Source organism: Equus quagga, chromosome 12 (genome assembly GCF_021613505.1).
Source record: "Equus quagga isolate Etosha38 chromosome 12, UCLA_HA_Equagga_1.0, whole genome shotgun sequence".
Taxonomy (NCBI): domain Eukaryota; kingdom Metazoa; phylum Chordata; class Mammalia; order Perissodactyla; family Equidae; genus Equus; species Equus quagga.
Genome location: NC_060278.1, coordinates 11,385,154 through 11,410,737, shown reverse-complemented (window position 1 = coordinate 11,410,737; position 25,584 = coordinate 11,385,154). Strand labels below are relative to the sequence as shown.

The 25,584-nt window shown below is 43.0% G+C and overlaps 1 protein-coding gene across 1 annotated transcript in view; it reads left to right on the top strand.

Moving 5' to 3' along the window:
- The first annotated feature begins 2,836 nt into the window (after window positions 1–2,836).
- The window catches only part of LOC124248700 (uncharacterized), an 84,228-nt gene continuing 61,480 nt past the window's right edge, over window positions 2,837–25,584 (top strand). Inside the window, exons 1-2 of the mRNA XM_046679073.1 lie at window positions 2,837–3,106; window positions 3,808–4,134. Of these exons, the coding sequence (XP_046535029.1) occupies window positions 2,837–3,106; window positions 3,808–4,134 (597 nt within the window). The remainder of the gene's footprint in view (window positions 3,107–3,807; window positions 4,135–25,584) is intronic.

Here is a 25,584-nt window from a genome sequence, read left to right as displayed (position 1 = left end):
ATATTTTAGGCTCTTTTTAAATGTCTCTCTAAAAATGTATCTACCTAATTGGACAGATTTATTAAAATCATTTTGTCCATAATCTATAAGTGGTATGTATATGCATATATGGATACACATGTATACATATACTATAAATACATACAAGATATATGTGTTACTGGTTTTAGGTAAGTCCTATGTGAAATAATTTTTATCCTTATTCTTTCCTTTCCTTTTTTTTTTTTTTTTGTTGTTGCAGAAAATGACATGACGTATCGTAGACTTGTTTTGCTCAGGAGATAGCTTCTGGAAGGACAGGATTATGAATCTCCATAGTTTTGCTAACATGTATTTGCTGGAGGGTTTGGTTTAGAGGCTTTAGTGGCTATAGAGTGTATGATGAAAAGCCACTGCTATATTGAAATAGTGCCCCTCTCCCCAGGAGCACCACAGCCCCAACTCCCAACAGAGCTGTTCCTTCTTTGTAAACATGATGTTCTGGCTCTGTGGTAGCTGTGCACTGGTGTGTGTGTGTAGCTAATTTTCCACCTGGTCGCTGGAATGGACCTGATAATTGAAGTGCCTGGCCATAGGTGTCCTGCACTTGACAGCATGGTCACGCAAGCATTGGCCTGCAGCCTATCGGGCCATATTACCATGCCTGGACGAGTGTGAGCTGTCCTCACACTGATTAGGACAAAGTCCAGGGCAAGTCGAGCTAACAGTTTTTCTTAACTTATTAGAAATGCAAACCCAACTTAAATGATATGTCGCATTCTGAACAGTGGAAAAAAATTTGTAGTGCCCTTCAGACAGTGCTTCTGAGTTCCAAACACCAAACTTTAAAACATGTAAATGTCAATTGACAAACATGAAAGGATTCTCATAGGGTAAGAGCAGCAGTGATGTTTCCATGGACATTTCAAACTCCCACTCAGCCATTGACAGTTATTGTGAGAACTGATTTTTCCTCTCCTCTCCTCTCTTTTCCATTTTGTATAAAATATGTAAGTATAAATATATATAAATATATATTTTTTTGTTTGTTTCACATAGATAGTATATAAGTCAGTTTAAAACAGATTTTAAAAATATAGTTATTTTATACTCTTTAAAAAACAATTAATCAAGTCAACATATATTTATTAAATGTTTGCTATTTACCAGGCACTGTGCTGGGTCCTGTGGAAATAAAGACAACGTTCCTGTCCGGGAAGAGGTTATAGATTTAGATGGGACACAGACAGGTAAACAACCAATCACATTAGAATGTGGAAAAGGTTATCCTGGAGGTGTGAACAGAATACTATAGGAAGCCAAGGAAGTCATGCTTAGCCTGCCACATCCAATACCCATTACTTGCCATGGTTCTGTCAGCCAGGCTGTCACACCTGCTAATACAGCATCACCAACTAGCTGTTGACACTGAACACTTGGAAGCAAAGTTGTGACCCAGCTTAGAAGGTTGATATGTACCCGCATAGCTGCCACTTCACAATCTTGTTTTCAACCCATTCCTTTGTCAGCTACTTGTTTTTTCCCCACACTATTAATCTGAATTATTATTTTCAGGGACAGCCATTCCTACTGAAGCATTGCTGTTTCTGAAACTCATACAACTAGGATCTAGTTATGTAATTTCTTCACGATGACAGTGTGTTTTCAAATTTAAAAAATATTAAATATTAAAAAATAGGGGGCCAGCCCGGTGGCACAGTGGTTAAGTGCACACATTCTGCTTCGGCGGCCCGGGGTTCGCCTGTTCAGATCCCGGGTGCAGACATGGCACAGCTTTGGCAAGCCATGCTGTGGTAGGCGTCCCGCGTATAAATTAGAGGAAGATGGGTACAGATGTTAGCTCAGGGCCAATCTCCCTCAGCAAAAAGAGGAGGATTGGTAGCAGATGTTAGCTCAGGACTAATCTTCCTAAAAAAAAAAAACAAAAAAAAGGACGGTTGCAACAGGCCCTGGAAGCTGATACCCCGTGAACTTCTTTGAAATTCCCTTGTTCTGTGTTCTAATTAGGAACTTGCTGTGTCTTTATTTATTTTAATTACTGTATCTATTTGTTAAATGCAACCCGTAGTTAAGGATATCCATAACATTGCCTACTTAGCTAGAATTCTAATTTTCAAATGTAGGAATTCCTGAGATTATTAAAGTGAGGCAGTAGACAGGATCTACTCGCTTCCACTTTGTGAAGCTTCCGTTTGAGATTCAAGATTGTGACGAAACTTTCTGCGGCTTCAACGTCGTCTGATCCCACTTTTAGTAACTTTATGAAGTTGACGTTAAAAAGTGTGACAGGGGGCCTTTTCCTTCCATTCTGTTTACTTTTCAACTCCCACTCTTCACCCTTTCCATGTTAAACAACTATTTTAATAAATAAGAGGCAACTCGGGCGATCAAACCGTGTTCTGGATTCAGGAAGGCAGAACTTTGCAGTTAAAAACCCTTGCCATCCGACGGGCGCAAAATTGCCAACCGCTTTGGGGTCCCTGCGGTGCGTGCCCGACGCCTCGCTGCTGACGGCGGCTCCGGCCCCGGAGGTGGCGAGCGGGCGGCTCCCGGCTGGGCCCAGCCGCGGGGTGCAGAGTGCCACGGGCGCCCCGAGGCACGCGCTCTGCCCCAAAGATGGCTGGGTCGCTGCTGAGGGACAAACACTGCAGGGACCACCTTTAGCCATCCTAGAATCTCTTAAATATCCTTCATTTGCTGCCTCTGCCGAAAGTTTAGTATATTTTTGGCCCCCAGGACAACTTCAGAGAACGAGGAAATTTGGGTGGCTACTCAGGTCCCTTTCGAGGGTAAGGTCCTGGAGGGTGGCAAAGACTTAAACTGTGGCCTCGCCCTGATGATCTCGAGGGACTTTGCTCGGAGTTCTAACCACAGCGGCATCCGAGCCAGACGCCAAGGGCAGGGTATCGCGCACCCGGAGCCCAGCCCCTGCCTGGACCCGCTTCTCCGGTTCCGGGTGCGTCCGCCCAGCTTCTGGGGGAAAGTCCTCCAAGATTCACGCGGGGCGGGAATTAGGCGGGGAAGGCCCGGGCGCTTTGATCCCTTTGCAGCAACTTCTCAGTGCACGGCCACGGTGGGCTGGGTGTCAGCTTCGAGAAGGCGAAAGGTGCCCTTGGCGCACCAAAGCGGGCTCCCTCCCAGGACCTTGGGGCGGGAGTGGAGGCCAAGGGGACCCTGAGAGCGCCCCGTTCACATCCCGCCTCCTTCCTACAGGAGCGTGAAAATCACCCCTCCCGCACGGTCCACTCCTCTCTTCTTCCTAAACCTCTAGCGCAGCGTTTTAAAGGCATCCAGTGCATCCTCCAACTTTGGGGAAAGAGACACCCAACTCCCGCTCTCCCACCGCCCCGGTTGCGTTAATCCGTTTCCTTTGGTCGCATCCAAACTCCGCGTCCGTAGCATCCCCGCCCCAACCTGGAAGCGAGCGCCCCCGGCTGTTCACGGCAGCCCCTTGGCGCCTGTGTGCAGGGAGCTCGGTTTCTGGCAGGATCCAGCTGCGGTTCCGACTGGTCCCCGGTCTTGCGAGGCACACGCGCGTGTGCACACACTCCCGCGTCCTCGCTCCGTGCACCCCACCCTCTGCACCGCTCCTCCGCGGGGTGCGGGGGGGGGGGGGTGACGTCAAGACTGCAGTCCCGAGGAGAGCGGCTGGAGAGGGCTGCGCGCTCCTCGCCGAGAAGCTGGAGGCGCACTCGGGCGGCCGCGGCGCCCGCGCTCCTCCCTCTGCTCTGCACCCGCTGTCACGCTGCCCGCGCGCGGGGGAGCATCGCAAGCCTCCAGGTGAATTGAAAGTCGTTTCCGGGGGAGGACGGCGAGGGTGCTGCAGTCCTGGCATGCACTGAAACTGCAACTCGGACAGAAACGACCCAACGGAGGAGCACGGCGCGCGGCGCGCTGCGCAGCATCCTCGGGCTGCTGGAGGCGGTCGTTGCTCAGCTCGCAGCCGAGCGCCGCGGCCGGACCTCGGCCCCGGGACGCCGGCCCTGGGCGCGCTCGCCCGGAGAGACCCCCAGTCCTGCGCATTTCGCCGCTGCGCTCGAGTGGGGAATGCGAGCGCGGTGGCTCCAGGTCGCCGCGGAGCAGCTGCCTGGCGGAGAGCGAGGAGAGGCGAGGGGGCGGCAGCCTCGGCCCGAAGTAAGTGCAGCAGAAGTTTGCGTCGGTTTCCCCGCCGCTCCCCTCGAGCGAGTGGGAGGCAGAGCTCCTCCCCTCGTTCTCTGAGGAGACCCGGGGCAGACTTACAAGGGAGCCCCTCCCGGGAGAGAAAGCGTTTCCGGGGGGGCCAGGACCGAGAGCACAAAGGCCAGGAGGGAGCCCAATGGGGAGAGGGGGTGCCAAAAGAGGAGACCCCTGCCTGGGGTGAGGGACACGCAAGGAACCCGATCCAGGGGATCTCAGAAAGGGAGACATCTGGAGAGAGTGCAGGTGGAGGTAGTCACACCTATTCTGGTGACCTTGGCGTGCCCCCCTGGAGCGGCAAGCCAGGGCTGATCAGAGGTTGGAAATGGGTGCGACTAGGATAGTGCGTGGCTTCTCGCCGGCGTGCGCTGAGGGCATCGCGCTCCCAGACGCTGGAAGACCAGGGCAAGAGGAGAGAGAAGGCGGCCCGAGGCGGCGACGCTGGAGGGTGGGGACGCCGGGGAGTCGGGACCCAGGTGCTCGGAGTGGGAGGTTGGGATCCTCTGGGATGCTCCAGCCGCGACGCGGGAGACCGCGGCCGGAGGAGGCGGGTGCGACGCTTTGGGTCGCTACAGTTGTTGCGCGTCTTTCGAGCCTCGGTAGCGAATTCTTGTAATTGGGAGGCTTCTCTGAGGGCGACAGCGCTCGGGGAGCAGGCTGACCGGCCGCGGCGGCGACGGGCCTCCCCGCTACCCTCCCTCTCCGCTGCTCTCCCCGCGCCGCCTCGGATCCCCAGGGGTCTTCAGGCTGTTCCCCGCGGCCGCGAGGGCCGGACCAGAGTGGGTTTGCTCAAGTGACGTCGACTTTCTCCTCACTCTTTCTTGGGCCATGTTCAGCTCTTCTTGGCTCCCTCTTCCCTAATCAGACTACTGAAGGACGTCTTATTCTTTAACCGACCAAACTTCTAGCGGGGAAAAAAAGTTCCTGGAAGCTGCGTTGCGCCTAGGAGCAGAGCCCCGCGGTGGGGGGGCGAGGGCGGCGCGGACCAGCTCGACCACTCTTTTTACCTGGGGAAGGTTCTCGGAGAATTTTATATAAAATGTGATAAGATTATTCCGGGAAGGCAACGAAAGCATCTTTTTCTAGAGTAGGGCTGTCTGTGCCTAGGAAACCCGTATCCCACTCAGCTTCTGGTACCAAGGGTACACTTTGCGGGGAGAGGAAGATGGCTAAATAAATCTTTTTTTCTTTTTTAAGTCATTCACGGTGCATCCTGATTTCATTTACTCAGATTCATTCATTTATTCATGCAAAATGCTTTATGAGGTCCAATATATGCCAGGCCTCGTGTTAGATGCTGGGGCAATAGAAATAAATGATTGATGTATGGCCCCAGTACTCAGGGAAGTTACAGTCTATAAAAGAAGGGATCTGGAAAGAAGATGGAAAAAATACATGTCCCACAGGAAAAGGCAGATGCTGCCTGGTTTTTGTCACAATGACTCCCTCCCAGCTCATTAACTATGGGGCCCAATGTCTGCTGGATTTTCTCTTCCCTGAAGGCAAGGATCATTCTTCTTTGATGCTCAGAGGTCAACACTGTGCCAAGCACATAGTAGGTCATCAATAGCCTCTGTTAAACGAATGGATGAATGGATGAATTATTCTCAGAGACAAGTGTCTTAAAGACGATATCAGGCTGTATTTGGGGAACATGCAAAGAAGAAAGAATGTGTTGGAAGGAGAAGAAATAAAGGGAGCTGGAGAGGGCAAGAAATAAGAGAAGATAGGGTTCATAGACATTTGAAGGTACATATTCTTTAACAAACAAGTTTTGTTTTCCATTTTCACAGAGTGGAAATTACCAGCACCCAGCTCAGTTGCCTATCTATGAAATATGTGAATCTCTGTGGATACTTAGATTATAACTTTTTTAGAGCAGAGTCTCTGTCGATTTGCCATATGGAGATCGTAATGTCGTGCTCGTGTGGATATATTGATAATATGGTGATTTGGATATGTCTAGGACAGTGGAACAGGTTGGTGAAAAAATACTGGGGAATTACCAAAGTAATTCCTTCGAACATCTCATAATATTTTGATACTTAATGACCACATTTCTACCCCTGTAGTTTAACCATAATTAATTTAAATTTGATTAAAATATTTATACATAGATTTTGCCAATGAAGATTAAATACATATATGCAACCCTCCCCTTGGTTTAATGAGTTGAACCCAAGTTACCATCTCACTCATATAGAAGGTGGTAAATTCCAAGGTGAGTGAGAAGGGTTTTTCCCCCTATTAATTTAATGTTATTATTTTTACCAGAAAAGTAAAGCTTCATATATTCTTCTTATTTGTACAACAGAACTACTTACTTTTTTCAAAATCAGTATTTACCAGTGGTAATAATAATTCAGTGATTTTAATCAAGAGATTATAGGCAATAATCCTGGATTTAGTTATTGGAACCTTCTCAATGCTATGAGATTTGGACCCATTCTAGAATTTTTGTAAACCTTGTTTTCTCTACTTAGAAAACGAGATTATTTTACTTAAATGATTTAATTAGGCATGTATAAACAGAGTGTCAATGTAGAGTGCTATTTCATTTTGGATGTTGTACTCTGTAGTTGATGTCATTAATTTAGTATACCAACACTGACAAGCAATTTGTAATTAACAAATAAAATAACCCATATTTTCCATTATTAGGTATTTTGCACATGTTTTAGGACATTATCAGAGTTTGAGGAAGAGTATTGTGATTGTGGACAATGTATGGTGATTAAAGATTATATTTTAGAAGTAATTGTAAATAAATACTAAAAAAGGTAGCTAAACTTTGGGATTCTTTAACCAAACACTGAAATGTGTCTTCTGTTGTGCATATTTGATTTGGATTGTTACCAGAATGGTACTGTTAGAGCAAAGGACTACTTAAATGAATCTTGCAGATTTGACAAAGAATACATTCTAGAGGGCGGAACTTTATTTGGGAAATGTAGTGACGCTACAGAAATGCTGAGGTCATAGGAGTGTGGGATCTTAGATTACCGAGCTTAGAAATTCTCTAACCTCATTTTTGCAGATGAGAAAACTGGGGCGTAGAAAGATGAAGGGTCTAGATTTCCCAGGATCACATTCAAATGGGCAAAAGAGTCCCATATGTTGTCCGTTCTAGGCTGGACAGGCAATCATGCCCCCAGGGCACATAAACAGGGGGACAAGTTAATGAATCTGCTATTGTTGGATTTCCTCTTTTCTCTCATTCTCTCCACTTCACACCCTCCCCTGGCCCCATCTCTGAGAGGGCTCCCACCTGCCAACTCCCTACTCTCGTTGTTCCTGCTGCCTTCAGGTCCTTCATTGGACAGAAGAGTAAAGGACTTGGTCAGGTTCCATTCTCCCAGCCTCATACACAGATCTGGGCCTCGACAGAACTGTGAAATAAATCAAGTTTGGATTGAGTGCTCCCCACGTCTTTCCTACATTTTGACATCAATGCACATCATAGAATCATAGTTTCAGAGCGAGAAGACCACAAATCATCTGGTCTCTGTATAGATCGTCTTATCGATGAGGGAACTCCAGCCCAGAAAATGTTCTGTGACAGTCATATTGCAGCCATCATGAAGAACTTCACGAATCGAGTTCTGATTCTCATTGGCTGCTGTGTTCTGTCTTCACCGAATGGCTCTGGCTGGCGTTCTGTTAATGTAAGCGTGTGGCCTCTGGAGGGAGACAGCTCGTGTTTCTGTCCCAACCCTGTCTCTCCCCAGCTATGCAAGTTGCTTAAGTTCTCCAACACCTCTGTTTATCTATCAGTAAGTTTTTGTTTTGTTTTGTTTATAGGCTCTTACCTATATATAGGTATTGAAGTAGTTGCGTAATTATTTGTTTATTGTTTCTCCTCTAGATTGTAAGTTTTATAAAGAGAGGAACCGAGTATTTCTTGGACACTCACTGCATGTCCAAGACTAGCACACTGTTTGGCACACAATGGACACTCAGTAAACATTTGTTGAATAAAGGAATGAGTGAATGAATGAATGAGTGAATTTAGTAATGATTAGGTGAAGGAGGCATCATTTAGGTAGAATTGGAATTCTTAATATGACAGCCATATCCTTCTAAAGATGCTAAATCTAAAACAACATCACTTCTTTGATGCTCAGAGGCCAACACCATTTTCTGGGTTGACAAGACCCTGATATGCCCCTTCCCAAACCTACTTCTCTGATTTATTCCTTCTCTCAGCAGTAATGAATAAATGTGGCAGCTCCGTTTTTTTTTTCAATTGCTTGAGCCAAAAACCTTGGGGTCATCCTTGACTCCTCCTTCTCTCACAGCCAGCGATTTTAATCAAGAGTTTATAGGCAATAATCCTGGATTTAGTTATTGGAACCTTCTCAATGCTATGAGATTTGGACCCATTCTAGAATTTTTGTAAACCTCGTTTTCTCTACTTAGAAAACGAGATTATTTTACTTAAATGATTTAATTAGGCATGTATAAACGGAATGTATAAACAGAATTCCATGCATTCGTAAGTCCTGTAGCTGTGCCTTTAAGATATATTCCAATCCCCACCACCTCCCTTGCTACCAGCCTAGACCAAGCCTCAGCCATTTCTCACCTGGATTATTGCAGTGGCTTCCTAACATCTCTCTCTGCCCCCATCCCTGCCCCACCCCAAAGTCTAGGTTCAACACAGAGCTAGAGCAATACTACTAACACTTAACTCTGGTCTTAGTACTCCTCTGCTTCCATCTTCCATCTTCTCATCTTCCTCTTACACCCCATCTACCATCTTCCCATCTGTCTCAGAGTAAAAGAAAAAGTCCTTACAATTAGTTAATTAATAAGGCTCTACACTATCTAGCCCCTTCCCACCCCCCTGACTTCTTGTCCTATTTCCCCTCCAATCACTGTGCTTCTGCCACGCTGACGTCCTTCCCGTTCCTACAACACACCACGTAGGCTCTCTCCTAAGCAGCTTTGAACTTCTTTACCCTTCGTCCGGAATGCTTTTCCCCAGACACCTGCTTGACTCACTCCTTCACTCCCTTCAAATCTTTCCTTAAATTCCCCTCCTCACTGAGGCCTCTCTTGGCTACCCTATTTAAGATTACACCCCTCTCACCTTTTATTCTCTTTCGCCGTGTTAATTTCCCTTTTAGCTCTTGTGACTATAAATATTCTACACACGTCTGTTTTGCGTTTCTCTGTGCGCCTGGCACACCGTATATGCTTAATTAGTATAAGATGTTATCATTATGGTGTCATCTCTGATCTCCTGGCCTTTTTGTCCCTCCTTTGACCAGGATTGTGGTCAGAGGCAGAATTCTTCCAGGATGCTTAGCTGTTATTTTTGGAAATGACCTTGAAGGAGTCCCAGTGGTTGTTTACATCTCCTGCTAGAATTAATTAGGAAATAAAATGCAGTTATCTCTCCAAGATATGGCCTAATCCTTTCCATGAAATACCTTCTGGCCTGGGGCTTCTGGAAGGTTGCTGCTGTCAGTTCCATCCTCAGGGAGAGAGTATCGTGTTCTATCAGGCTTTCCACACAAGCCCTCCTCACATGGGGCCGGGTCTTCTTCTACTAAGGGATCACACTGTGTTTCTGAAATGGCAACAGCAGTGGGAGGCTGGGAAGAGTGGTATCCCAAGGCCAAAAGTGGAGTCAGGGCCAAACTGGGAAACAGCTGTTTCTGGAACATTATTTCCTAATGCCGTCACCCAGTCAAGTCAGGACTGAGAACAGGAATGTGTGAGGGGTCACTGCGAGGAACTTCATAGGACCACTCGGGTCGGCTTTTCGTGTCTCTTGCAACTAGGTTTGCTTCTTGCTTGTCTTAAGATGAATTTTCTCGTTGGTTGCCTCCTGACCCAGCAAGTTTTAGCTGAGGAGGAGTTACGAGGCCGTATCAATTAACCAATGAGACCCTACATGAGAAAATAAGAATTAGATAAAACGACCCCTGTAAAGCCATCCCCAGGCCTGGGAAGAGCGTGTGTGCTACATAACACAACTTGATTGCTTAATAATTGGCTGTACCTGTTTAAATGTGCTGTTGGCTGAGCTGATAGGATGTTTTTTACGGTTCTACCAGCATATTGGGAGCAGATATTGTGCCTATGTGTGAAAGTTGGGTACCTTCTTACCCTTCTGTAAAATTACCATACCCTACTCGTAATTCCTATTAGCTCAGAGCAGTCACACTTTACAAGTTCGCTCAACAGACAATATTTCCAATCCTGAGTGTTCATAATGGTTTTGTCTTAACAGAGAAAGATGTTCTGCTGTGCCCATTTTTGGCTCTAGAAATAGAAAGGGAGCCCTGGGTTTAGTCCTTGTAGGTTACTAGTTCTGTTCTTAGCACGCTCTGTGACCTTGTCCAATTTACAGTAGTTTAGAGTACCTTTCTGGAGCCAGGGAAAGTCACCGCAGCAGCAAAAATGGGGCCAACAATCTTGAAGTATAGCCATGAGAAATCCATTTTCTTCTAAGTCTAAGAGATGCAGCCAGTGCCACCCTTCGGGAGAGACTGTATTTTTGGGGGTGTAGCGGGTGTGTATGGCTTTTAGGATAGAAACCCAAACTCCTACAACAATGAAAAGAAAGATGGGGTGACTTTTAACTTTCCAAACCACTGTGTACACATAATTTTTTTTGCCTAGTTTACAAACACATTTTGTTCTGAACATTTTTCATAAGTAGGCTGTTTGGAAATTTTCTCATAGAAACAATGTTACATGTGGAATTTAGGTTCCCAGCTGCCTTGGGAAAAGCCTGTTTAATTCATTGCTGAGTATTAAAAAATGATACTATGGTTGGCTTTTTCATATGGGAAAATGAGTATTAACTTATAATTAATAAAATTCTAATTTCCATCATGTTACTCCTTGAAGATCTAGGTTGGCATTTTTATAAGTAATCTCTCCCTTGACTCTTAGTAGTTTATTCAACAGAAAAGAATAATGTATATATTATTATATATGATCATTCAACTAAACAGACAATCTTGGATCTCCTTTATTTACCAGCTTTTGAAAACAAGTTTTATAAAATCATGTTAAATGAATAAAGCATGAATAAATAAATGCATAACCAACATTACTTATGTAGACATCATGGAGAATTAAGACGAGTGCAAGGCAAATCTCAGTGTTGATATATCCATCAATGTCTCGTGGATTTGGAGGGAATGAGCTGCTCCCCTAGCCTTCCACCCTGAGGCCTCTGCTGTGACCCCATTCTGCACAGGACAGGGGTGCTTAGCTTGTTGGACACTTGCTGAGATTTTGAAGCCAGTTTTCTCAATCACACCTGGGTCCTTTGCTTACCAGATCCCCAAGATTGGACGCTGGCATCTAGTACCCCTTGTAGATGACACAAAACAATGATCCTTTCCTCTCTCTTTGTCCTCCTTCCCTCCGACCTGCAGTGTTCATGGCTCCTCCTTCCTTTTGGCCTCATTCTCTGGTGAAATCCAGCCTTCTAGTCCCTCAAGCGCCCTTATGCAAAGTGTGACCCGCCTTCCCTCTAGTGGTGATCAGGAAATCTGCCCCTCCATTGGTTTTCTCTCCTAGGTTTGTTGAGATATAATTGACACATAACATTGTGCAAGTTTAAGGTGTACAATGTGTTGATTTGATACACTTATGTATTGAAAAATGATTACCACTATAGTATTAGTTAACACCTCCATCATGTCACATAACTACCATTTCTTGTTTATGGTGAGAACATTTAAGATCTGCTCCCTGAGCAATCCATTGCCTTGGTTAACGCCAGGAGCTCGTTTTCACCTGCTGCAGACCTGGCAGTGGGCTGCGCCCTTCCCTTGCAGCATCTCCGGAGACCTGGGAGTGGAGACTCTCCTGGAGGTTGCTCATGCATAGAATGGGTGTCCCAGCAGAGTAGGGACAGAGGGAAGGGGGATTGGAGTCAGTGACTGTGAGATTCTGAGGGTTTTTTCCTTTGGAGGACCCCAAACATTGCCCTGTGTGCTTGCCTGTCCATTTTGAGCTTTGTACCCTGGTGTCCCATCTACACATTCCCTGAGGTCCCCAAAACAGGTTCAAAGCTTCTTCCCTACCCTCTGATTTTTGAAAAGTGGAGAGGTGAGAAGATTTTCAGGTTTTCACTTGGAGGTGTGCTGGCTCTCTGGAGGAAGAAAAAGCCCTGATTTGTAGTGTTTGTTGATTTCTGTGTTGTAAATATTTCCACTCTAGCCGATTTCAGCATGATGTCAACTGGCTGGCAAAACCCTTGAAAACTGAACAATTGGCTCTTGCGAATCTGTACAAGCTGCTCCCACACTCTGCTCTTCTTATTGCGGACAGTGGTGTAAAAGAAACGATAGAAGTTTTCCTCTTCTGCTCTCTTTCTCTCCCCGTCCCCCCTCGCATTTTTCACTCAGTGACTTCTAGAAAAAAAATAAAATGCATAGATCTGGGCGTCTGCATAATGGTTCTGTAAAGATCCAGATAGTAAATAATTTTAGATTTTGCAGTCCACATTTGGTTTTTGTCACATCTTCTTTTTCTTTCTTTCTTTTTTTTTTTTTTAAAAAAAACAGTCCTTTAAAAATGTAAAATCTATTCTTAGCTAAAGTCAAAAATCATGCTGAGGGTTAGATTGGGCCTGTGGGTCTCAGTTTGCTGACCCCTGGAATAGATGATTTGAGTGAGTCTTTGGAAATCCAAATTTCAGAGGAGTGGTGTAATAGATATATAATATATGCAAATCTAATATATTATGCATTTACATAAATACGTATGTATAAATATTTCTGAGACAGTCCAGACTGAGGGAGGCTATCCTGACCACTTCACCGTGGGGCCCAGCCTTGGGTTTCTGTTGGAAGAATCAGACCTCTGGGAGCTGGGAGTTGGAAGTGGTGAGGACACTGCGGATAGTGATGTCAGGGGTGAATAAGGAGGAACATGGCCTCGGGGCATCTTTTTCTTTCCTTCTTTCTTTTTTTAAACAGTCTTATTGAGATATAATTCACATGGTATAAAATTCATCTGTTTAAGTATGTAGGTCTGGGGCTGGCCCTGTGGCACAGTGATTAAGTTTGGTGCACTCCACTTCAGCAGCCTGGATTCGTGGGTTGGGATCCCAGGTGCAGATCTACGGCACTCGTCAGCCATGCTGTGGCGACAACCCACATACAAAATAGAAGAAGATTGGTGCAGATGTTAGCTCAGGGCTAATCTTCCTTAAGCAAAAAAAGAGAAAGATTGGCAACAGATGTTAGCTCGGAGCTAATCTTCCTTAGCAAAAAAAAAAAAAAAACCCTATATAGTTCAATTTTTGTTTTTTAGTGTATTCATAGGATTGTGTAACCATCACTACAATCTACTTTTAGAACATTTCCATCTCCTCTAAAAGAAATTCCCATACCCTTTGCAGTCAGTCACAATTCCCTCCCTACCTGCCTGCCCTGCCAGCCCCTGGAAATCACTAACCTACTTTCTGTCTCTATGGATTTGTCTATTCTGGACATTTCATATAAATGGAATCATACAATATGTGGCCTTTGGGGACTGGCTTCTTTCATTTCTTTTTATTGCCAAATAATCGTCCATTGTATGGATATGCTACATTTCATTTACCCCATGCATCAGGTGATGGACATCTGGGTTGTTTTCAGTTTTTGGCTGTTATGAATAATGCTGCTATGAAGAGTCACGTACGAGTCTTTGTATGGATATATGTTTTCATTTCTCTAGGGTAGATATCTGGGATGGAGTTGTTGGGTGGTGTGATAACGCTTATGTTTAGCATTTTAAGGAACTGCCAACTGGTTTCCAAAGGGGCTGCATCATTTTCCATTCCCACTGGCAGTATAGGAGGCTTCCATTTTCTCCACGTCCTTGCCAATATTTGTCTTTTTTGGTTATAGCCATCCTAATAGGTGTGAAGTGGTGTCTCACTGTGGTTTTGATTTGCCTCTCCTTAGCGACTAATGATTTTGAGCATCCATGTACGTATTGGACATTTATGTATCTTCTTTGGAGAAATGTCTATTCAAAGACATTCTCTGTTTTTAAATAGAATTATTTGTCTTTTTATTATTGGTTTGTAAGTTGTCTAGATACAAGTCCCTTGAAAATATTTTCTCCCTTTATGTGGGTTGTCTTTTCACTTTTCTGATGGTTTAGTTTGCAGCACAGCAGTTTTGATATTCTGATGAAGTACAATTTATCTATTTTTTCTTTTGTCACTTGTGCAACAAATCCAAATTCATTAAGATTTATTCTTATGTTTTCTTCTAAGTGTTTTGTAATTTTAGCTCTTGCTTAATTTAGGTCTAATCCATTTTGAGTTAATTTTTGTGTATGGTGTGAGGAAGGGGTCCAACTTTATTCTTTTCCATGTGGATATTCAGTTGTCCCAGTGCCGTTTGTTGAAAGGAGTTGAATTTTCTTGGCACCTTTGCTGAAATCAATAGATCATAAATGAGAGGTTTTATTTCTGGACTCTCAGTTTTATTCCATTGATCTATCTATATGTCTTCTCTCGTGCTAGCGCTACATTGTCTTGACTACTGGGGCTTGGTAGTAAGTTTTTAAATGGGAAAGTGTGAGTCCTCCAGGTTGGTTCCTATTTTTCAAGATTGTTTTGGCTATCTGGGTCCCTTGAATTTCCATATGAATTTGAGAATCCATTTGTCAAATTCTGTTGAAAAAGCCACCTGGGATTTTGGTAGGAATTGTGTTAGATCTTTAGATCAATTTGGGGAGTGATGCCACCTTAACCATATTAATTCTTCTTGTGAACGTTGGATGGCTTTTTATTTATTTAAATCTTCTTTAATTTTTTCAACAATGTTTTGTAATTTTAGGTGTAGGAGTATTGCACCTATTTTTGTTAAAATTATTCTTTAGTATTTCTTCCTTTCCAATCTGTATTCTTCCCTTCTTTCTTTCCTTCCCTCCTTCCTTCCTTCTCTCTCTCTCTCCCCCTCCCTCCTTCCCTCCCTCCCTCTCTCTCTTTCTTCCCCCCCTTTCTTTTTTTTTCATCCTAATTGTCCTGGCTAGAACCTGCAATATAATTGTCAAATAGGAGGGGTGACACTGGACACCCTTGTCTTTTTCTTGATCTTAAGGGGAAAGCATTCAGTCTTTCACCATTAAGTATAAAGTTAGCTGTGGGTTTTTCACAGATGCCTTTTATCCAGCTGAGGAAGTTCCATTTCTCTTTCTGGTTTATTGAGTGTTTTTATTGTGAAATAGTATTGGATTTTGTGAAATGCTTTTTCTGTGTCTATTGATATTATCATATGGTTTTGTTCCTTATTCTACTAAAGTGATGTATTACATTAATTGCCTTTCAGATGTTAAACCAACCTTGCATTCCTGGGATAAATTCCACTAGGTTGTATTGTGCAATCCTTTTTATATGTTGCTGGATTTAGTTTGCTGGTGTTTGTTGAGGATTTTTGTGTCTATATTCATAAGAGATATTGGTCTGTGATTCTCTTTTCTTGTGATACCTTCATCTGGTTTGGGTACCAGGGTAATAGTGGCCTCTCTTCTTCTATTCTTCATTCATAGCACTGCTTTTCTAGCCACTTCAGGGACTAGCACAAGTGTAAGATGAGAAGAAGAGGAGGTGGATCCCAGGCAGCAGCATGGAAGCGGGGAGGAAAACCCCAAGTAGAGTCTACAGAGGACACAGGGTTCTTGGTTGTCACATGGACACCAGACTGGATACCTATTATTGGGGATATCTTATGTATAGGATGTAGTCTATCCTGTACTTTTTATACATATATTCATTCAGAATATTAATTGGTCACCTACTGTGTGATAGGAAGTACATTTATTACTGATAAATTTAAATAGACACGTTCCTGTTGTATTAGAACATACAGGCTAAAGAGGTAGACAGATACAATAAAATAATAAAAAATTAATTATAACCTTATAATTGCATTCAGGACAATGAAGAGAAGTTCCTGGTGCTGTGAGAGAGAGAGGATTTGGTCTAGCATTCTGGTGATGAGAACAACCTTCAGGAAGGCTCCACTTTGGGAATAAGTGATAGAAGGCCAAGGAGGTGGAGTGCACAGAGCAAGAGGAAGGAGAATAATGGGGAGGAGATAGGTGAGAAGAGCCAGACCACTCCTGGCCCAGAAGTCAGGCTAAAGGACTGCGTCATCATCCTCAGAGCAGTGTGTTTTCACTTTTAAAAAATTTCCTTGCCTGGATTAACTAGTCATATTTTTGTTTCAAGTTTTCCTTAAAGAAGAAAATATCACTCGTTATTTCTGCTCTTTCCATTTTAGTTTCTTACTTTTATGAGCCTCCAAGTGGAGACAGGAAGGAAATGGAGCAGAGTGAAGGATGAAAAAATGGTTTCAGGCTGGTCATAGAGAAAAGGAAAGGAGAAAGAGAGGGTGACAAGGTTCTGTTTGTTGAACAGTAGAAAAAAGGATGGGAGCTGGAAGGAGAAGCAGCAGGCATCTGGTCCATTCCCTTAATTTTACAGGTGGACACACAGGCCCGGGAACACCGGCGGACTCCTTGCTCACATAGCCTGAGGGGGCAGAGCCAGAACTGGTGCCCCAGCTGCTCACCTCTCTTTTGAGTGCTCTTCCCACGGGAGTCACTCTTCCTCAAGCTGAGCTCTAAAGGGTAACAAACTGTTGGTCAGGTAAAGAATGAGGGGAGGGAGGTTTCAGGTAGAGGGCCCCGATATACAAAGACCTTGAGTCAGGAGAGAGCTTGAACATGGACTTCAAAGATGGCTGCTCTGGTTGGAGCATAGAGTGACAAGAAGACAGTGAAAAGTGAGGTGGAAGGGTTAGGTAGGGGCTTTGTCACAAAGGGTCTTGTCGGTATTGGTAAGGAGTGTGGATCCATTCTAAGTGCAATGTGAACAGTTTTAAGGAAGGGAGTAACATGAAAAGATTTATGTATTATGAAGATGACTTGCTACTTTGCGGAGAAGAGATTAAATGGCGCCAGAGCAGAGGTGGACAGTCCAGGTATGACTTGGTGGAAGGTGAGATGGTGAGGAGAAGTGGACAGACTAGAGATGTGCTTTGGAGTTAGAATGGACAGGACTTACACGTTACCTTTACGGCATTGATGGGACATCCAAGAGGAAGATTAGGAAAAGGGGGCAGTGTAGTTCGCTCCTGGGGAGTTGGGTTATTCTGGAAGCAGATGTATTGGCTCTTCCTGAACCTCCTGAGAAGCGCAAAGTTTTGGGTAGTGGTGTCCATGACTTGCCCTCCAGTTTTTTTGACCAGATGTTGCCCCCCCCCAGTGGTGGGGGAAAATTCTCGGAGAAAAAGAAACTTCCTTCCACATGCAATGCCCTCCCTTCTTTCCTGATGGACAAATGTTTACCTGTTCTTCAAAGCTTGTCTCAAATATTACCTCTTCTGTGAAACTTTCAAGTTATTTATTTATTAACAAACACATTTATGACACTTTTTAATGTCAATCTAGCCCTCATTACTGTGTTTGTATAACCCTTATTCTGCCTAAAGTGCCATGTTTACCTCCATTTAATACACAGCAATATGAAGCACAGAGAGATTAAGCCACAGGGAGGCAGCGTGGCTCCACAGCCCCATGCTGTGTGGCCCACACCCACTACGCTCTGTGGCGTCTTGCTGGGAGCTCTCCAGGCACAATACTGACTCCTTCTCTTGCTTCCACTGACTTCTGTTATAGCACTTTTCATCTTGTGTCAAGAATTAATTGTTTGAATGTTTTTCTTCTCTGGTAGAAAGTGAGCAAATTGAAGGCAGGAACTGTGTGTTGTTTATTTTCATGTCCTCAGTGTTGAGTACATAATAGATGCAGAATGAATGAATGAATGAAGGAACATGAGTGAATGAATGAATGGCTGAAGGAATAAAAATATACTGGCAGAAGTGGGATGGAGCCTTCTGTAACCTTATGCAGGCTGCACTTTTTGTAGGCCAAAGAATCCCCGAGCTGCATTATAATTCAGGCCAGTGTAATTTCTGGCTTTGCCATCATATTATTTTAAAATTTCCATTAGTCCTTTGATGTGTTCTAATCAAATAATGCTATTCTCAGTTAAACAGATGATGAAGCTGCTGCACTGGCAGGTATTATGCTGTCTAAACAGAGTCGCTCTTTTGTCACCAAGGACATCTTTGCATCTGATATTGATTTAAATATTCAGTTATGAATGTTGTGAAGACGACTTTATTTATAGCTAATGAGGATTGTATTGGCTGAAGGAACTGGCAGTGTGAATCATACAGCGTGTGCTTGTTAATCCAATGTGAATGAATGGAGTCACTTCATTGATCAGCATTCACAAGGCTATTTGTTCTGTACTGCTATAAAGTTGAAAAATATTGGGTGAAAAATGATTTGATTGCATTTTAGTGTCAAGTGGTAAAAGTATTTTTGGAAAATTCATTATATTTTGCAGATAATTCAAGTCGTGTTGAGCTTTTACTCAAATATTGATTTATGTAGGTGTGTCTTGATTTGGAAAAATTGTTTTACAAAATCTGAATTGTCGAATAGATACATTAGAAACAAAGTCCATTACAAAAGAATCTTCAGGTGGTTCATCAAATATCTATGGAATGGGTATAATGAGTCTAGGGGACTGGGTCACCATCTACCCTTCTTATTCTCCAGGGTTCTGATCAATACAGCAAACCAACCAAGCGAGATTGGCAGCCAGATGGAAAATATAAATAGTGGTTTTGCTCGTCTGTATAGTCCTCAGTGCAGAGTTCTGTGAAATCTGTATTAGAATATACACTTTAGGCCTCATCCAAAGTGGGACTTTTTACTCCTACTCTTTATCTAGAATTGAGCCCCACAAGCTCAGGTGTGCTTGCAGAAGGAAGGAGGGACCAGATCATCAGAGCAGACCCTCCTAACATTTTCTTGAACATGGATGAGGCTGGCAGTCTGCTTCCAGAAGAAAAGTGTGGTAGGCAGAATAACAGCCACCCCCAAAGATGTCCACATCCTAATTCCCAAAAGCTGTGAATATTTTTACCTTTTGTAGCAAAAGGGGCTTTGCAGATGTGATTATGTTAAGGATCTTGAGACGGGAGAGTATCCTGGAGTATCCGGGTGGGCCCAATCTAATCACAAGGGTCTTTACAAGGGGGCTGCAGGAGGGTCACAGGAGATGTGACGACAGGAGCAGAGGTCAAAGTGATGGAGCGCCACAAGCCAGGGAATGTGGACAGTCTGCAGGAGATGGAAAAGGCAAGGAAATGGATTCTCTCTGGAGCCTCCAGAAGGAACGCAGCCCGGCCAACACCTTGATTTTAGCTCAGACAGTTCTGCCCTGCAGAACTCTAAGATGGTAAAGTTGTGTTGTTGTAAGCCATTCAGTTTGTGGTCATTTGTTACAGCAGCAATAGGAAACTAAAACAGAAAGCTTGGGGACCTGCCCAGATGTACTTACCACAAGGGAACAAGAAACAAAGGAGAGCCCTCTGGGTCCCATCCAAGAAAGTGAAAGATGAAGTAACCCTGCCCACTAGAAGAGCATCGTCCAGTTAACGGCGAGCTTCAGCACATCAAACCAACCACGCTCCTCTCCTGAGAATGAGGGAGTGAGAGATACAGGAGCTAATGACGGTACCTCAGAGGGGAGAAGTTTAACTGCACGAGTTAGAGACTTACACAGCCGTTGGAAGATGGGTGAGCGAGCCCAGGATGACCACTTTCAGGAAATCTGGAAGTGTGGGAGTCCCAAAAGGGTGCCAGATCTATAGATCGGGCCTCACTTCTGCTGTCTGCAAACACCTGTGAGCTTGCCTGTGGCTGCCATCGAAAAATAATACCTTTCACCCTCCAAATCTCACGTGGGGTGGACTCTCAGAGGGAGCCTGCAGGCCAGGGAGAAATGTGGTTTCTAGACTTTATCACTCCCAAGCTCAAGGACTGAACTGGACAGAGTATCAACAATATCTGACATGGAGGGTGAAGAGAAAATGATGGCAGAAGTTGGCTTCGTTATAGTTGGAGGAAGAATGTGGAAAAAGGAACATAAATGTCCCTCCTCATAACCCCCAGTCCCTTTGTTCTACTGGGGCTTTAGCCACCCTTAGGGGGCCAGTTGACGAACATACTGGCAATTCTTTAAGTTACTGCAGAGCTGAGCAGTAAACTCAGTATCCAAAAGCGAGGAGGTGGATGTGAAACTGAATGTTAACGGATACATTTAAAATGATTGTGCTGTAATTTAACCACAATTTACCAGGTATATATTTTGAACCTACCTTATTTCAAGGGCATTTTTCTTTGAAGCTTTTAACAAAGAATTTAAGCCAAATTAATATTCATTGCAAATGTCAGGAGCAGTTGAATTTTATTTTCATAGGGCCTTTGAACTTCTGTGTTTATGGGGCAGGATCAAATGTTATCACACCATTATTTCTACTTTTTAAAATTTGATGAAGTTGCCTGTGTAACATTATCTAATTATTAATAGTTATAAATACAATTTAATTAAATAATGTAGGAGTAAACTCAGCATGCCATATTTCTTATTCCTCTCAATCAAGTATTTTCAGAAGATTTGCATATTACCTATTAGTTCAATCTTTAATTGCCTCTTCAGAGTACAGAATTGCTTCTGGTATGCCAAAAGCAGCAAAGCCAGGTGGGATGGTCAGAGCCGAGTAGAGCCTGCAGGCATTGGGTTCTGTGTGTAATCTTGGAGGAGGAAGGTGGGAAACAGCCAAGGTTAACACCAGGAAGTCAGTAGGAATCTCTAGAAATTGAGTAGGGAGGGGAGCCAAGTCAACCCTTGGTTTCCAAGCATGAACTGAAGATTTGGCAAAGAGTGAGGGAGGGATGTGTCATGGATTCACGAACGTGGCAGGAGATAGGAGTGAGGGAGCATGTTGCTAGATCATCGCTGGGTAGAGCTTTTTGAAGCTCTCATACTTTGGACTGCCTTTACGTGCTCAGGTCCCCCAGGGGTCTCCTGCAGGCCCATCCAGCACAAGTTCCGGTCTGTGAAGCTGTCTTCATTTGGCTCTTTGCCCCTGGCTATCACACTGAGTTATTTCTCCATTTCCAAGACCGTAAGGCCGACATCAGGGGCTGTCGGTTTCCGTTCACAGTCACTAATCATTTCAGTTTTATTTTATTACTAGAGATGTTGTTTTTGTACTTCCAACAAATCAGTCTGATTACTACCCAGGCAGACTGTTATGGACCAGAGGGTGGGTCCAAACACTGCTCTTGTCTAACACTGCACCAGTCAGCAAACATTTTAATAGTCCTTTCCATTTTTTACCAGACTCATCGGAACGATGTTTCAATAGTGGTGACCATTCTACAGATCATATTTTCAGTTAATATGGAAGTTTTGCTCTTATGTAGTCTAATTTTTAAGGTTGTGCCTACTTTCTCTCTGTCTAGGAGTCTGTTCTGATTTCCATGGTGATATTATTATTAGTTAGTCTTACTCAAAACACCTAGTAAAACTCTTCAGTATGTCTAATAAAGTTTGGCCCTAATTCCCACTAGAATACGTGATATGATTCTGGAATTGAAGGCATTCTAAAAAATGGTCAGTTTAGTTTACTCTATTCCCCAGCAAAATTAATGCTTCGTGATCTCCTATTTCTGGTACCTCTAGGCAATTTCTTTTATATCCTTGACTTGAAACTTACTCTCAAACCTGTTCAGCTGAGAACTCTCTTCTGAATTCAGCCTTGCATACACACTCTTTATTCGGTACTGAACCCAGCTGTTTCACAGACATCTAACGCTTGATATGTACAAATCTGAAATCATCACCCCATCTTCCACTCCTTCAGATCTGCTCCCAGTTCTATATGTCCTCGCTCTCTGAGGACACCAGCTAGTTGTGCAAGTTAGATATCTGAATTTATCCTAGATTTCTTCCTAGACTTTATCCCCCTATCCAGTCGGTTGCTAAGACCTATCAATTGAGGCTTGCAATGGTGGTTCTGCCCCCAGGGTAGCTAGCTGCTTCTCCTATGTTCCCACAGCACTATTTACTGACTTCTGTGATAACAGTTATTTTATTGTATTGCAACTGTCATTTGCATGTCTGTGTCTCCTTTATGATGGTGGAGGAGAGAGACGAGATTGTTTTCATTTTCATCTCTTTGATGTTTAGCCCAATATTTGTTGAGTCAGTGAAGTGAGTGAAGGAGTAAATAAGTTTGATGACAGTACTGTGATCAGAGTTTGTACATATTATGTCTTAATTTATTTATAATGAGTCTGTGGTTCCTTATTTTATTTTACTTCTTCTTTACTGTTGAGTATTATGTGACCTAATGATAAAAGTTGTATTAATTTTAGTCTCTTCAATACAGCTATAAGATTTTACATGTATTTTATGATTCACAATGTGAACTTTCAAATATATACCAGAGAGATTTTAAATGAGCATTAAGCAGATGATCAACATGTAAATTTGTGAATTTCAGTGTTAAAACATATATATTCATTTTCTCTCATCTACAAGTATTATGTTCTTAAAAATAAGGTAGAATTGGTTCTAAAAGAAGTAATTGCATTACCCAAATTCTAACAATTAAACTTGCTCATGAAAGAAAAGCAAACCTTACGTAAAACTTTAACTTTTACAACATTTTCTTTAAAGGATAAGTGTCATTACTCAAAATGACCTTTAAAAGCCTGTGATCTTTTAAAAAGAAATGATTTTATTTTAAAGGGAAACACTTTGCCCCAATTTGCAAGTTAATGGTTGTATTTTTGCCTTAACAGTGATAAGAAAGCAGAAATTGTGGCACAAATGATATAAACGGTGTGTTTCAATTTTGAAAGGCATTATTGTTCCTCTTATTTCTTAAATAAGCATTTATGGAAGCATTCTGACTAATGCTGTATATCAGAAATTTGTGCTCCTACTTCCATTAGGTCAGGATATTTCATTCAAATATATATACATAGACTTTGTGCACAGAAAATAAAGCAAAACTGTACTCAGGGCATTTGGAAAATTTCTCCTTGTGAAATCAATGAACGACACCTTTATTTAAATCCATCTGAAACAAAACTGTGACTTATAATATAGGGCTTAGTTCTGGATCATCAAATTCCCTTTGTATTGGATTCTTATGCATACATTTTGTGGTAGCTCTAAATATGTAAACTCATCATCCTTTGTGCGAGGCATCCCTCGTACTAAATAAATAATTGCAATATGTAAAAATCTTGGATTACAAATTATAAATGAAAACAAATTCAATATATCCAATCAGCCCTGCTTACACTTACAGGGTGAAGGGCTTTGTCTTTCCCTGAATAAAATGAAACTTGTTGGGCCTTCCCAAGTGTTAGATTTACAGCCACTTTCTCCATCTGAAGACTCTCCCCTCCCCACCTCCAGCCTGGCCCAGCGCTGAACACACAGAAGATGTCACCATTTGATGGTGCAAGTCAATGGGGAAAGCTGGTCCAGTTTACTAGGAACATCTTTTTAGGTCTGCCTCTATTGTGGATATTAAAAGATGTTTATATGAACATAACACCAATGAAACATTGATGTGGCTTTACTTGTTAAAGGCTTCTTTAAAGACAAGTAGATTGTGAATGATTGCTTTATAAAGTAGACCCCAATTTACTACCTAACATTTTATCTTTGTCATCATCTATTGTGCTTTTAGGTCCTAATTTTTCATTTTCCTCACTTTTTCAACTTCTTATATATTAGGTTTGTTTATACTTATTTGTCATCATCCCTGTGCCTGTCACAGTGTATATTCATCTTTCACCCGTCTTAAAAACACACACATGCGTAAACGTACATGAAACAAATAAACAAAAACCACACACAAAAATTAAATTCTCCTTCAATACGAAACCCTCTGCTTCGGTTGCCCTTCTGTTTGCAGCCTGTCTTTTTGAAAGAATTGCACTTGATCTTCACCTCTATGTTTCTGTGAACTTAAAATGCATCTTGACATTAAGAAATACGTGGAGGCCAGCCCGGTGGCGTAGCGGTTAAGTTCTCACGTCCCACTTCAGCGGCCCAGGGTTGGCAGGTTCAGATCCCGGGCACAGACCTACGCACTGCTTATCAAGCCATGCTGTGACAGGCATGAAATAGAGGAAGATGGGCACAGATGCTAGCTCAGGGCTAATCTTCCTCAAAAAAGAAAGAAAGAAAGAAAGAAAAATACTTGGTTACCCCTGTGATAGTGCATTTTTAGATGAAGTAGGTTGGATTCTGCTGTTAGATGTTTTTTTGCTCTAAATTAAACTCACAAGAGGACTTGTTAGCATGCAATGGCTAATAAGAGCTGATTTTTATTGAGCACTCAACTACGGTCCAGGCGGTGTATTAAACCCTTTGCATGGATTATGTAAGTTATGCATCACAGACACATGATGAGGTCAGAATTTTGCCCACTGGTAGCTGAGGAAAATGAGGCATCATTCGTTGTGCCCATGCTCTCAAGCACAATAATGCAGGTCACCTTAAGATCATCCCAACCTTGGATATTATAGATCACTGGAAATACACCAACTTTGGTTAGGTCCTAAAATCAAAAGTTGGCAGTGGCTTGGTTAGAGCAATTCATTTCTTTATGTTCTTGCATTGTTCCTAATAGATTTTAAGTCACAGCAATAAAGATATACACCATGAGAGTAGAAATAGGGATACGAAAGCAAACGAACCTAAGATGAGATTAGTCTACAAAATGTATGCTCCAAAATCCTCTACCCTCGGAGATGTGAATCAGAAAATCGGGCTCTGAGCTCACCAGCAGCTAATGCAGATCAAAACCTCATCAGTGACATGATTCACTGTGTCTGCAATCTAAAAACAAACCAGTTGTTCAGGAAAAAAGCAGCTAATCCTGATAATGAGACCCAGATCCTCATAGTAATGATCACAGGGGATTACATGTAAATCCCCTTAAAATATGTGTATCTTTTCAAAAAATTTTTCATATGGGTTTTGTAACTTTCTTAAGCTGTGTTTTAGTGTCAAAGCCATTATGATCAGACTTTCCTATGGGTTTGCCTACATTCTCTTTGTTTCCATTGTAACTGACAGTGTATGATTCAGTAGGTGTGGAATAAATGTGAGTTCTCTCTCCCTCCCCACCTTAAATCCTCAATAGAAAAAAAGTGTAGGGCTGGCCTGGTGGCGCAGTGGTTAAGCGCACACGTTCTGCTTTGGCAGCCTCAGGTTGCCGGTTCGGATCCTGGGTTTGGACATGGCACCGCTTGGCAAGCCATGCTGTGGTAGGGGTCCCACATATAAAGTGGAGGAAGATGGGCATGGATGTCAGCTCAGGGCCAGTCTTCCTCAGCAAAAAGAGGAGGATTGACAGCAGATGTTAGCTCAGGGCTAATCTTCTTAAACAACAAAGTGTGGTGCAGATAAAGTAAGTGTCTCTGAAATGGCCCTTCATCTATTAAATATCTTAATACTTACAAGGACAGTTTCGTTTC